This window comes from Manis pentadactyla, chromosome 1 (genome assembly GCF_030020395.1).
Source record: "Manis pentadactyla isolate mManPen7 chromosome 1, mManPen7.hap1, whole genome shotgun sequence".
Lineage (NCBI taxonomy): Eukaryota > Metazoa > Chordata > Mammalia > Pholidota > Manidae > Manis > Manis pentadactyla.
The window spans coordinates 179,865,655-179,879,248 of NC_080019.1; the positions used below are offsets into that span (position 1 = coordinate 179,865,655).

Genomic DNA, 13,594 nt, shown 5'->3' on the forward strand with positions numbered 1-13,594 from the left:
AAAATAAATAAGTAACCGGGATGTAATGAATAGCATAAGGAATATAGTCAAGATATTGTAACAGCTTGGTAGGGTGATAGCTGGAACCTAGAATTGTCATGTATATAAATGTTGAATCACTGTGTTGTACACCTGAAACTAATGTAATGTAATACTGTGTGTCAACTACCCTTCAATAAAAAATAATTATCTGCAAAAAAAAAAAAATCAAGATGTCAGACCTGTGGAAGAACTAGTGCGAGAAAGGAAGAATCCTGTACAACTGACTCTGGCTTCCAGATCCCACTGTCTACCTTTCACTAGAAAACACCCAGTGGGGACAGCAGTGGCTCGCTAGGTAAGCTCCGCCAGCCACGCAGGAGGCTCGGTTACCCAGCGGGCCCACCCACAAGGCCTCTCATGCACGGGTCTCACTGTACACTCCCAGTAGTGCTGGAGGGTGCGAATCCTCATCTTCATTTTACATATCAAGAAACTAAGAGTAAATCATGGCAAAATACAGATTCAACCTGTGGTTTTCTAGCTCCATGTCTTTTAGGCCAGCCTGTTTTATCAAATCCAAATTCTTGATGCATTCTTGGCTGGATTTGGGGGTGTCAAAATGAATGAGACAGCGTTAGGCTCTCAAGGAGATGAGGATTTAGTTGGCTAAAGGCGTGAAAACAAACTGACACAATGGGAGGTGATAGGCACTGCCAAAGGAGGCCAGGGGGCAATGGCGGTGATGGCCTGCACGTGCACACACCATCAATGGTGGCCAGTGACACCTTTCAGCCCACACTGATGGAGCAACTTGTGTGCCAGGTACCATTCTGGGTCCTGGGGACACAGCAATGAAGAAAACAGATAAAACCCCTGCCCTCGGGTTCTGGTAGAAGCAGTTTACATTCTCCTGTCAAATACATGGAAGGACGGAGGATGGATGGATGGACGGACGGATGTGTCTGGGGGAGAGTCTTCGTGGAAGTCTTCATAGAGTAGATGGGTCTCAAACTGATTCTTGAAAACTGGAAGACAAGATGTGAGCCAGGGGAAGGAGGGGGAAGCGGGGAAGGCCCCCAGAAGGGGAGCCCGGGGGAGCCCGTGAGGGCGGTCATCAGGCAGGGCTCTCTCGGGATCTCCAGGTGGCTCCTCGGGCTAAAACATTGCGGGCACCATGGTTCTAGCGACACCTCAGAAACGTGACCCACAATCTTCCTTAAAAACAGTTTAGAAATTGATCGTTTCCTGATTAAACCGAGCTCTGACGTTTGTACCGCTTTACAACAATATGCCTAACATCACACCAAACTTACATCCCTTCCTGTAAGGCTTGAAGACACAGCAGCCATTATTTTTAAGTCAAATCATTCCACAAAGACCCACTCACAATAGTCATCCTTAAATAAGCTGCACTGAGATGACCGGCCAACACCCCACGTACCTGGGCATACTCTGAATCACTATGCAACAAATTTAACCCACAAGTTCCCAGCATTCATCAAATAGCAGAAAACTATACCAGGGTCCTAACCAGTTCCCCCACAAAAGGGAAGGAAAGCCTTAATTCCCTAAAACAGGATGAAAACATTCAACATTATTTAGAGACCCAACTTATCACGCAATAAAAATACACCTTTCCCTTTGTCACTGCCTAGGAAAAAAAGAGGAAGAGGAGGCTTGCAGAATCTGCGCAGTCAGCCTGAGTGTGGGGTGCAGCCCAGCCCAGCCTGTCCAGTCCTGGCTCGCCCTGTGCTCTTCCCGCCCTCCCTCCCCTCTCCCACCCTCATACCTCTTTGGCGCACCAGGCACATTTGGGATGGATTAGCAGGCATTCTTCACAGGAGGTGGCACTTCCACTAGTGCAGATGTTGAGACCTTCAAACAAAGGTAAAGATGCATCAATCAGTTCCTGGCCATAAACCTTACTGATGAGGTCTTTGAATGAGGCCTGGGGTGGAGGAGGAGTTCAGGAGCCTCAGGGGGCTGACCGGTGCAGGCCCAGCACTAACGGCAGGTTAAGACTCCCTGGCTGAGGCTAAACACTGACGGTTTTTTAAGCACCCACCAAGCTCGCCCGCCTGTGCCAGCAACTCCCTTTTCTTCTGCAGGCCTGCTTGCATTTCCACTCCCTTCCCCCATAACAGCAGGGCCTCCCTCACGGAGGGAGAACAAGGCGCCTTTATACTTAGTCCAGCCAGAATGACAAAAAAATAGTCCAAGGAGGAAAGAATAAAGAACAGATTAGTCTCCTTCGGGCACAAGGAGAGAAAATCCTAAATCGAGTGCTATCACACCAAACCCACAGTGTACCGAAAGAAGGCAACAAGGCCCTTGAAGAAGAATGTACCCCAGCAACACAAGGCTGGGCTAAGATCAAGGAAATCCATAAATTCAATAGATCTACTTGTAGGTCAAATAAGAAAAACTAAATCACCACCTTGGTAGGTAATGAGAAGGCATCTGATCAAATTCAAACCCATCCTTGAAATAAAGTCCAAAACTAAGATCAGAAATAAACTTCTTTACTGTTATAAAGTTACTTATTTCAAAACCAGGCCAGTCCACGCCCCTCCCACTAATCTGGGAGGAGTCCGCTGAGGGCAGACTCAACTGTGGCTGTAAGGTGAAAATCACTGTCTCCACCTCCCTACCCCACGCCCACCACCCATCCTGCCCATCCAGCCCTCAACCCGGCCAGCAGCACAGGTATCTTGGGTGAAACTTAGCATCCTTTCTTTTCCTTCCTCTCTGAAACATAAGGATGGTTTTCTTTAGACCAAGAGCAGAACTTGTTGGTTTTTCTCTGCATGAGAATGACTCTATTTGGTCCCTCAGAGCATATCATCTACTTTGCTACATAAAAATCACTTCCAGAAAATCATGGAATTGTAGAACCTTGGAATTAGACATGTTTTAACATAAACTAGTCAAGTCGCTTCATTTTATAGATGAAAACATAAGAAAATGTGAGTTAAGTGACTCGAAACAAGGAGCCTGGTGTACAAGAAAGAGGTCAGAAGGGGAGTTGGCAGCAAATGCCCATGGGGGGGGTACCTGCCTGGAAGTCCCCCCACGGTCCCAGGCACAGGGCCGCATGACCAGCGAGCTCAGGGGCCTCTGGAGATCTACAACAGGCCCTCACTCAGATCGGGGGTTTGCGGTAATGTGTCTTATTTACATCTCTGCTCTGATCCACATAAAGTCACAAAAGCCATTTTCTAGTTACCAGGCCTCATCACTGAGCTCTCAGGACTTGGGTTGGGGTCTCGGGCTGAGGGCAACAGGGCCCCTCTGTTCTGACCTAGATCAGCTGGGATCTGGCCAACTGCCAATCTAAACAACCTTGGACATAATACTGCAGAGGCGGAAAGGACGTGCCCGACACATGGTATGAAAACAAAACTGTAAAATATTTGTCATACCTTCCTAATTGTTTCTATTATGAATACATATTCACATGCAGAAGTAGTTGTACTACACTTAGAAAGACTCCTCTAAAATTAGTTGCTACTGGGACAAATTCAAATTTAAAAAACCTGGCACTAAACATGTCCTAATGCCATGCCATGTGGACTATGGGATGCCAGGGATACAGAAATGAACGACCCCAGGCCTGGTTCCCCAGGAGCTCACAGTTCATCAGGTGCCAGGTAGCAGACAGGCACTCCAGGATCCAGAAGCCTAGGCCGTGTCACAGCGCCGGTTAACCCATCTGGCATCTCTCCTCTCCCAGCCTATTAATATTTCAGAGAGTTTGGATTTGGGTGGATTAGTCACTCAGTACCAATTGCATTTTGAAAGGAAGGAAGCAATGAATAAAATATAAACAGCTGGAGTTCACAAATGTCAGCGTGTTGTGTCTAGGTCATGGAAACAGGCGCTAGTGGCCCAGATGATGGCCACAAATTTCTTCGTTGCTGTTTGCATAGTGACTATCCTCCATTCAACTTCAACTGCCTGCAGCTCTTTAACGTCTCTGAAGCCAAGGGTTTACTGCAAACCATAATCTAAAAATACGCTTTCCTTCCGAAACTCATTGACTCACCCCTCCCTTTCATCAATCACATCCAGGCAGCCACCACGTCCGGCCGATCATACCTTCAAGATGTACGAAATATTTCTCCTAATGCACCCTTCCTGCCTGCCCACTCCAGGCCCTTCCTACTCAGCCTGGATGCCTGCAGTAGCCTCCTGCTGGTCTCCCTCCACTCGGCCTCTCCCTTCTGCCCACACGACATGTCCAAGGTCAGACAACATCTACTGAAGCGCACAGTTAACAGCTGGAATTTCCAACTCAGTGGAATAACAGAAGTAAGTACCATGCTGGAGTGGCACCCCTGGCAGGGGCACAGGGCACACGATACTTCAGTTGGGATAGTGGGAAAGGCAGAATGAGCACAGGGGCTGTACCTGCCCTAGAAAGCACATGGCGATAACAGATCATGATGTTCAGAAAAGTTCATGTCTGTGCTATCACCTTCATGACATAAGTGAGAAGCTGGGACAGAGAACTACAAATTGCATCCTGAATTGCATTTTAGCATTGTTTTCAAGACAGCAAAAATAAAAACATTTCATTATTCTAATAAAATAAAAAGTGGCAAAACACTGGAATGGCTCTCCACTGAACCACATACCCCACACTTGTTACACGACAGACAAAATATTTCCAGTCCAGAATCTAGCAACTAGTCATTGGTCTAAAAATGTTACCATGAAATGTAAATATGCCCTAATATATCTTAGACAGTTCCCATCTTAGACTGCCTTTCTTAACATCAGACATGTGTAGAACACCCAGTAATATCAGCTTAGCAGACAGGACTTGTATTTCTAAAGCATCAATTCATGTGATGGATTTTTTAAAAAGTGCATGCTTCCTATATACTGATATGAAGCTTACCCTGAGAGACTGCTAAATTAAAAGTAAAAGGCAAGGCATAGAACAGTATTTAGGGCTGTCTTTCAATAAACTTGGGGGAGGGCCATCTGTAACATATATAGAGAAAACACTCTGGGTGCATAAGAAACTTAAGAGGGATAATCTGCATAGGGAAGGGGCCAGGGCAACACCCTGGGCTGATGGGCAACTAGAAGACAAATTTCTTACTGTGCATTTAAGATACACTTCTCAAAAGTTATGTGAGTATTACTACCTATTTAAAAATTAGTTTTTTAAAAGGCAATTGACTACATCTATGGTCTTCCTCCAAAACCCACTACCTCCAATCTAACCATGAGGAAAAACACCAGATAAATCCCTGTAGAGGGCCAGTCTACAAAATGTCTCCTCACTACTGTCAAAGTCATCAAAAGCAAGGAGAGGCTGAGAAACTAAACAGCCAAGAAGAACCTAAGGGGGACAGGACAACTCAGTGTGATGTAGTATCCTGGATGGGATCCTGGAACAGAGAAAGGACATTAGCTAAAAACTAAAGAAATCCGAAAAAGCAGAGACTTTGGTTAACAGTAGTATATGAATGTGGTTCATTAGTTGTCACAAATGTACCACAGTAGTGTTAGGATGTTACCCAAACAAGGTATGGGGCAAATGGGAACTCTCTGTGCTATCTTCTCAGTTTTTCTGTAAAACTGTTCTACATTTTCAGAAAGTTGAGGCTCTTCTTAAAGGCCACTGAAACCACAGCAGCAGTGGGGTTGGAGGAGGGCATCACCTGAGTGCCCACCACCGCGGTTGTATCAGGGACCTAACGGTAAATGAGACCTGGGCTAATCACCTCACCAGTTGAGGCAGACCCCCTGCAGTCCCCGTCTCTCTAACAGAACGCGCAAGGAGAGGGAAGGAGAGACCAACTCTGCTCCACCCAACAGATGCAGAGAAGGCTTCACAGGAGGGGGCATCCGGCTGACTATGGGATGAGGAAAGGATATCCTGGCGTGAAGGGTCCACGTATTTTTTTCTATCACATGACCTTGGGAATCATTTACTCCATCAGTCTCCACTCTCATGCAGAGTTCAAGGGGTAGACTAAATGGCCTCTATCATCGATTCCAGCTCAAAAAATCCTGACACACAAATGTGTTGTCTTTCCCTCTCTCTCCCCCAAAAAGATTCTTCCCAAAAAGATAAATTCACACTTCCTAACCTTAAAACCAGTTGGAGAAGGCAGCTAAGAGGTGAGGATGGAACAACACCCCACGCAGCCCAACACCACACACACAACCAAGGTTCATGCTCATCCCTTCATCCAATAAATGAGTCAGGCACTGTTCTAGGCACAGAGGAAACAGTGAGGAAGAAAACAGACAGAACTTCTGGCCCTCATGGAGCTTACATCCAGTTCAGGGGAGAGGCCAGGTGGGGGAGGATGGAGCATAAACAGGATAAGCACACTGGATGGTGATGATTGCTAAGGAGAAAAGGGAAGGGAAGGAAAGGGGGGGAGCAAGAATGTGGGGCAGGAGGCTTAGCTGGGAGTGGCTGGGAGAACGTGGCTGAGCAGGAGACAACTGAGAAAAGGCCACAGGGTGGAGGAAACCAGACAGGCGGGTTTCCAGGAGGAGAGCACTCCAGGCACAGGAACAGGGACAGGGTGCTGGCAGAGCAGCAAGGGCCTCTGAAGTGGGGGTGGAGGGCACGAGTGGGCAGTGGGGAGAAAACCAGAGTCAGCCTGGGATGCCGGGAGGGAGAGTTCATGGAGAGCCTGCTAGGGCACTGTCAGGACTTCTGGGAGCCACGGGGAGGTTTTACGTGGAGTGACATCATCTGGTTTGGTTTAAACAAGATCACCCAAGAGTGGAAAATAACCACAGGGAACAAGTGCAGAAGAGGGTCCCAGCTCTACAAGAGAAAAGCAGTCCCCCCTGAAAACTCTAGACGGAGTTAGGGAATTAGCCCAGAAAGGAGAGGGCAGGCCATGCGACAGCCCCACTCCAGGCACCGTCACAGGGGACACATCAAGGCCTGTCTTGGACGATGCGGCTTTTCACCCTGTGACCCAGGAATCAAACCCTGCATTCAAAAGAAGCAAGAAGCAGCCTCACAAACAATTGGGTACCTATAAATAAAGTGGTCCTTTACATTTACAAAGGCCATTAATTTCATCCCAACTGGAAAGAAAGACAGACTATAGCTGTCCACTTTCTGAAGCCCTCAGCCCAGGCTACGGAAAATGCCTGGGAAGAGAAAGAGATCCCCCCCCATTAACCTAGCAGCACACTGCCACGGAAGAGGACGCTATTGTGTCAGTACTGTTACCAGCGTAGGCAGGCACAAAGGGCTTTTTGCCAACTACTTATTTTAATTCTCTGTTGCCTCAGTAGCTAAATAGGCATGGAGAACGAGCAGGAGAGGAATACTAATTAGAGCTAATTAGACCCTGCCCTCTTCTGCTTCATTCCCCTTTATAAAAGACCCCCTAATTCCAGGATGATGGAGCTAAAATGTAAATACCCAGGGTAAACAGCAGTTTACAAACCGAGCCCACTGCTGGCATTTCACTGTCCTGTTACTTCTACACCCATGCCTGGTTACCTGGAAGAGCTGCAGACTCAAGGCCGAATTCCAACAGCCCGTCAGCGATCACGGAACATGCGGTGGAAGGGGAGAGGGCTGCCAACAGGAGTCCACTGAGTAGAACAAAGGGCTCTCTTTGGATTTAGGGCATTCTAATTTGCAGGGCATTCACTCAAACATTTGGGGTTTTGTTGGGTTTTTAACAAAAAATAAACTATGATAGTAAACATAACTCTAGTCCCACAGCAGGATCAGTATCACACTCCTCCCTCCCTCTGGGAGAGCAAAGGCCTCACCCCAGAGAACCCTGCCCCGTTTTATGGGAAGACCATGTCCTAAGGTCCTGTCCGGAAGCTCCTGACCATGGATCATGAAGAGCAGGAGATAACCCTGGCAGGGGAAAGTGGGAGGGTGTGGGGGGTGAGGGGATCAGCCTGCCAGGGATTCGTTTGAAATGAGCCCCCTTAAGTTAAAAGCCTGGTCCTTCTGGATTAAGCACAGGGATGAAAGTGTAGTAAAAGCAACAGAGGGGCAACTTGGTCATTGGTCTAGGGCACCCAGGCACGCATGGCCCTGCAGGTCACCTCTTTCTTTCACTGGGTAATGAAGGTTTTTCTTTCAAATCATGTTCCTAGTAGCAAGACAGGAACAAGCTCTGGAAAAAGTACCCATTGGTGCTTCAAGAACAGAAAAGAGAAACTGCTTCACATGATGTTTGAACTTAGCTCAGCAACAGAGGGCACCGAGAAGGAGATGGCCATAGCTGGGGCAGCCATGAGCTAGCTCTACCACCACTCTGCTGACCCGCAGCGCTCTGACAGACAGCAGCGGAATGGAAGGGAAGGGAACCCTGAAGGGAAATAGACTGCCACGGCTCAATGCTTTTTTGCCTCCATAAGCTGCATCATGTGGGACAAGGGCTCTGGACTGAAGACCCCTGAGGTCAGTGGAAACAGAGAATAGGCAGTTGCTTCACCCTCCTGGCCCAGCCAGAAAATGGAGCTCATGGAGATCATGAGGATGTATATGAACTTTGAAAAATATAAATCACAATGCAAATGGGAAATAATACATTAGAAGAATTCTTTGCAATTGGAAACATTTGAGTTTTTATTAGAATCACAGAACGTCAAGCTGTTGAGGGAATTTAGAAGTCATCTTAAGCAGTTCCCAAAATATGGATTTCACAGAATATTAAGAACAACAGAAACAAACAGAAAAAGAGGACACGTATCCAGGAGTGTTAGATTCTTTATTTTGCCAAAAAATGAAAACTACCGTCTATTATTGATGCTGGGGTTCTTGTTCGCGGAGTTGAAGAATGAACTTCGCAAACGCTCAAGGTAGGCAAGCAGGAGAAAAGGTTTTTATTCAGAGAAAGGAAAGCACACACCAGGAAGACAAGGTTGCCGCTCACAGATCAGATCGAGGGGTTTTATGCTTGTGGCAAGGGAGAGAAGCTATCTGTTGTCTGTAGGTATATTCCAGAATGCCAGCTGTTTTCACTAATTACATCAAAGGTCACTTTTATTTTAAACTCGTATGTCTAGGTGACCATGGTCAGCAAACTGCTCCATATCACTGGGTTTTGGGTGGAATTTCCCAATACAATGTTTCAACCACAAGCTTCCTATTTTCCTTCACATTCCTGAAGCCTCAGCAAGGTTTTGTCAGTTTCCACGGGCCTGCATCCCACAACTGGACAGAGGCTGCCCCCATCACTTCCCTGTCTCATTGTCACTATAAATTGTTAAAAGAAACTAAGTTTTCCCAAAACTAAAACAGACCATTTCAAACTGAAGGACAGCCCTTGTGAAGCTGGACCCCTCCACAACCACAGGCTCGTGTGTGTGACACAGGCTTCCTCGTCTTGCTCCTTGCACTTCCCTGAGGACCCATGAAAACATCCAAGATGGGCACCGGGTTGCCAGATGGGTATTTGGAAACCACTGATTTACTCCAAGCTCTGGAGTGATTATTTTCTCATAAAAGAAACCTTGCTACAGTATTAGGTTTTAATTAGGGCCTACAGGAACTTTTTGTTTGTCCGGCCCCCTCCTCTGCTCACAGACACAAACCTCTGTGGCCTTCACACCCCAGGGGAACAGGCCACCCTCCTAGGCAGCCCCGCATTCGGTTCACAGGAGCCATCAAGTATCTTGATTTGAAGGTGAATGGATCACTCCAGCACACAATTATTTCCTACGGAAAAGGGGAAAGCTTGGAGTTTCCTGCTCCTTTTGAAGGGGCCGGGATAGCCCATATGTCTGGCAGCCCGAGCGTCAAACAGAGCATCCTTCCTCTGAGGCCTCTTAACCGCCGCGTCCAGCCCTCTCCCAACTCCGAAAACTTAACGCAGGGCTCCTCGCACAGCCGCCAGCCCCGGCAGTGTCTCGCGAACGCAGCCGCGCACCCCTGCCTTCCGCCCCAGAATCCTCCGGAGTTGGGGGAGTGTACCGCACCCAAATGTTTGTAATTCGCGGGACGAAGCCTGGCAGAAGGAATCTGCCTTGTCTGAGATCGGTAAGTCCTAGGTGTTGCTGTTTGGTTTGGGACGCGGGATCCCCACCCCGGGTTTGCAGTGGCTGGGGAAGACGGGGGATTACATCTTTAAAGGAAGGCGCTTGGCTTGGGCGCATCAAAACTAGAATTCGCTACGGGGCCGTGAGCACCCGCAGCTCTAGGAGACGAGCCTGGCGTTGTAGCCGTGGCCCCACACTCGGGCTCCAGCAAAGACTACGGGTCGCACGCCTCCAGCTGCCCTTCGCCTCTCCAGGCCCAGGGCACCCGAGGCATCAAAGGCTCGTCCCAGCAGCCGTCCCGCCCCCGGCCGGCCACAGGGGCCGCTTTGTGCCAGGAGTGCAGAGCTCCGGCCCCGGCCCTCCGCGCGCAGCGGGCGCGGGCGCACGCGGGCTCGGTCAGCAGACGGGCAAGGCTGTTTACACAGGCGGGGCAGGCTCCTCCTCGGCCCGGGAGGGGGCCGGGCGCTGACGACGGCCCGGCGGGGCTGCCAGCGGGCTATCAGCTCGGGACCCCCACGGGCTTCCCCCAGCCACCCTCGGAGAGCGCCTCCCGCCGGCCCTCCCAGCCCGCCTGCGGGCGGCTCGGCGCCCCACAAAGTTCCTTCCAGCGCCGGGTGCGGCGCGCCTTACCTGGGATCCTGGGCACGAGCGCGCAGAGCCCGAGGAGGCAGGCGTACAGGGGCGCCGGGGCCCGCGGCATGGTGGGGTGCCGGCCTCAGCGGCGGCGCGGGCGACTAAGTCCGCGGGGACGTGCGGCCGGGGCCAGGGGCCGCAGCCGCATGCCCGGCGCGCAGCCGGGACTCACAGCGCCGGCGGCTGGGCGGGAGGCGGGGGCGGCTGCGCTGGCCCGCGCCCCGCCGCCACCATCCCTCCCACAACCGAGTCCCGGGCCGCCTGGGGTGTCGCCGCTCCGGCCAGAGGAGAGGCGTGCTCCGCGCGGCGGCCGCGACTTCGGCTCCCGGACGCGCCCCGCGCGCCAGCACACGCTGCCCTCCGCCCCCGCCCCTTCGCTTCCTCCCTCCGGGCCGCCGGGCGCACTTTCCTCCTCCCTCTGTCTTCTCCCCTCCCCCCTGCTCCCAGGCCCCCGCCCGGCGGCCGCGCGGTCAGTTTACGGCGGGGCGGGGCGAGCTCCAGGCCGGGCCAGCTCCGCCCCGCGCGGGGACCGGCCCGGACGCGGAGGCGGAGGGCGCCCAGGTGGAAGTCTCTTCGGGCGCACCTGGCGGCGGGAAGGGGGGGTCGTCCGTCGAAATAGCTGGAGGGTCTCGCTTCGATTTCTTAGCAGCTGGGTGCCACGGGCAGGGGGTGGGCGCGCTCCGCCGGGCGACCCAAGATGACCTTGGGTTCCTAGACTCAAGGAGGGAGCGCAGGCACGGTGGGATCGTCCCAGGGCCGTGCCTTCCTCCCGAAGCCGCGCCCGCCAGCCCCGCGCTCGGGGGAAAAGGGACAGAGGCTTGCGCGCCGGCGAACGCTGAACAACGGGCTTGATCTCTCAGGGCGTGGAGGCACACGTAAAGCCCCCTTTTCCCTCATCAATGTTTTGTCGCTTTCGAGGATTCAAGGCTGCCCAATATGCCTCTGTTCTTTGCTTTCCGTATCTCGATACACTGGCGGTTTGTGTAAAGCCAAACTGATAAACTTCCAAACAGATGCTCGGGCTTTCACGTTATCATTAACATCTGAGCTGATTCTGAAATTGCCTGCAAGGCGTGGGGGTGGGACGCTTCCCCTGACAGCGCGTGCGAAGGAACAGGTGGGCTTGGGCTGGACCACGATGAATGGGTTAAGTCTGGATGCCTTTTACAGGCAAGAGAAGAGGCAATCTTCTTGCAGAAGGAAATAGCACTAGGATGCCTCACGCCAAGCAGAGCGCGCGCTCCGAGCCAGACAACATACTAAATACTTTTCCGTGTTAACTGATACCATCCTCCCAACAACTCTACTCCTACCCAGATGAGAAACTGAGGCACAGACAAGTTAACTTGCCAGAAGTGACAGATCTGGAATGCCTTGTCCAAAAGTTTAGAATGCCTTGACTGAAAACGGAAGCAGTAAGGAATAAAGAGCAAAGAGATCTGACCTTTGCAAGGCCAGTAACTAGCTGGGCACTCAACTCCCAGGGGCCAGGCCCGAGATCATTCTAATTACCCAGATTAGGGAGTTTGTGGAGTTTTTCATTTGTGCCACCACCACCCACCACCCCCCAACACATATACACACTCACTCTACCAAGGTGGTGCCCCAATGCCCAAGAAAGTAAACATCATTGTATACTGAGCCTACAGGCAAAGCTCCAAATTTCACTGGAAACCAGTATTTCATCTTTAAATGGCATGCAAACTCTGTAACATCCCTATGTGTGTTCTAATGTAAAAGCCAAACATTTTCCTGTCAAATTGGTGCTATAGAAGCTGCCCCAGGTTTATCTCGGGTCTTTCTGCCTCTCAGAGAGTGGCCCTGGGGCATTCTTATCCAGCCTTGAGAGGCAGTGATCATAAATAATAAGAGGCCTGTGGAAGAGTTTGAACTAGAAGCAGGCGGTGCTTGTGAAAGATTTGTCCTGCAGGGCTGTGAAGAATGGGAGGAAAGTTAAATCTTGGAACCTGGGTAATTATTGCATTGATAAGCACAATAATAACTTGCTTGTATCAAGCATCTGCTAAGCATAGGCTCTGTGTTTCCTGATCTCCTGTGCATCAGCAACCCCACCCCTTCACAGTGCTTCGCTGCTCAGACACTGTACAGACCCCTATTTATCTGAGTTGCACCTGGGAAGTGCTGCAACAAGTTCTGCCCCGCTCTTTCCCTGCTGGTGGTTCCCAACCTGCTCAGACCTGCCATGAGCCCCTGATCCCATGTGGTGAAAACACCCTTCCATGCTCCAGTACCTTAGAACTGTTTGGGAGATGCCTTTTGTAATTCCTGAAGCTTTTGGTTTCTGGTGTGGGGCTTTTGTCCTGTCATTTTTATTAAGCTGGAGGGTAGAACTGCCCTTCAAATGCTTTGACTTCCTCTGACCCACTAAGTCAGGGTACACTGATGGCTCCCCCTCCGGAAGGGGCACAGGCAGTACTTCCCACAGTCACTGGAACAGTTTCCTTTGTGGCTGCCTCAGGAGTATCCCATTTCTGATGAGCTCCTGGGCCCAAAGGAGGCGGCTGTTGGGATTGGTGACTCTTCAGGTTTGAGCATGGATTACCCAGAGAAACTTGATGTTTCTTGGTATTTTCAAAGTAAGATTATTTTCTCAAAAAGTTAAACATAGAATTACTGTATGATCCAGCAACTCCATTTCTGGGAATATACCCCAAAGAATTGAAATCAGGAGCTCAAGCAGAGAATTGTACACTTTGTTCATAGCAGCATTACTCACAATAGCCAAGAGGTGGGAACAACTCAAGTGTCCGTCAACAGATGAATGGATAAAACATAGTGTCTGCACACAACGGACTACTACTCAGCCTTAAAGGGAATTAAATTCTGACATATGCTACAACAATGGATGAGCCTTGAAAACATTATGCTAAGTGAAATAAGACACAAAAGGACAAATATTGTATGAATCTACTTATATGAGGGATCTAGAATAGGAAAATTCATAGTCAGAAATAGAGAA

General features: G+C 50.2%; 1 protein-coding gene across 4 annotated transcripts in view; it reads right to left on the minus strand.

Moving 5' to 3' along the window:
* ITGB5 (integrin subunit beta 5) overlaps positions 1–10,920 on the minus strand; it is a 140,660-nt gene extending 129,740 nt beyond the window's left edge. For 2 of the 4 annotated variants that reach the window (XM_036905410.2, XM_036905402.2), the window contains exons 1-2: positions 10,612–10,920; positions 1,772–1,857 (exon numbers count right to left, since the gene is read on the minus strand). In XM_036905410.2, the coding sequence (XP_036761305.2) occupies positions 1,772–1,857; positions 10,612–10,681 (156 nt within the window). In that variant the 5' untranslated portion in view covers positions 10,682–10,920. Of the gene's footprint in view, positions 1–1,771; positions 1,858–7,477; positions 7,497–10,611 lie in introns of those variants that run through there. The other 2 variants (XM_036905392.2, XM_057503438.1) reach the window with 2 other exon arrangements.
* Positions 10,921–13,594: the final 2,674 nt, after the last annotated feature.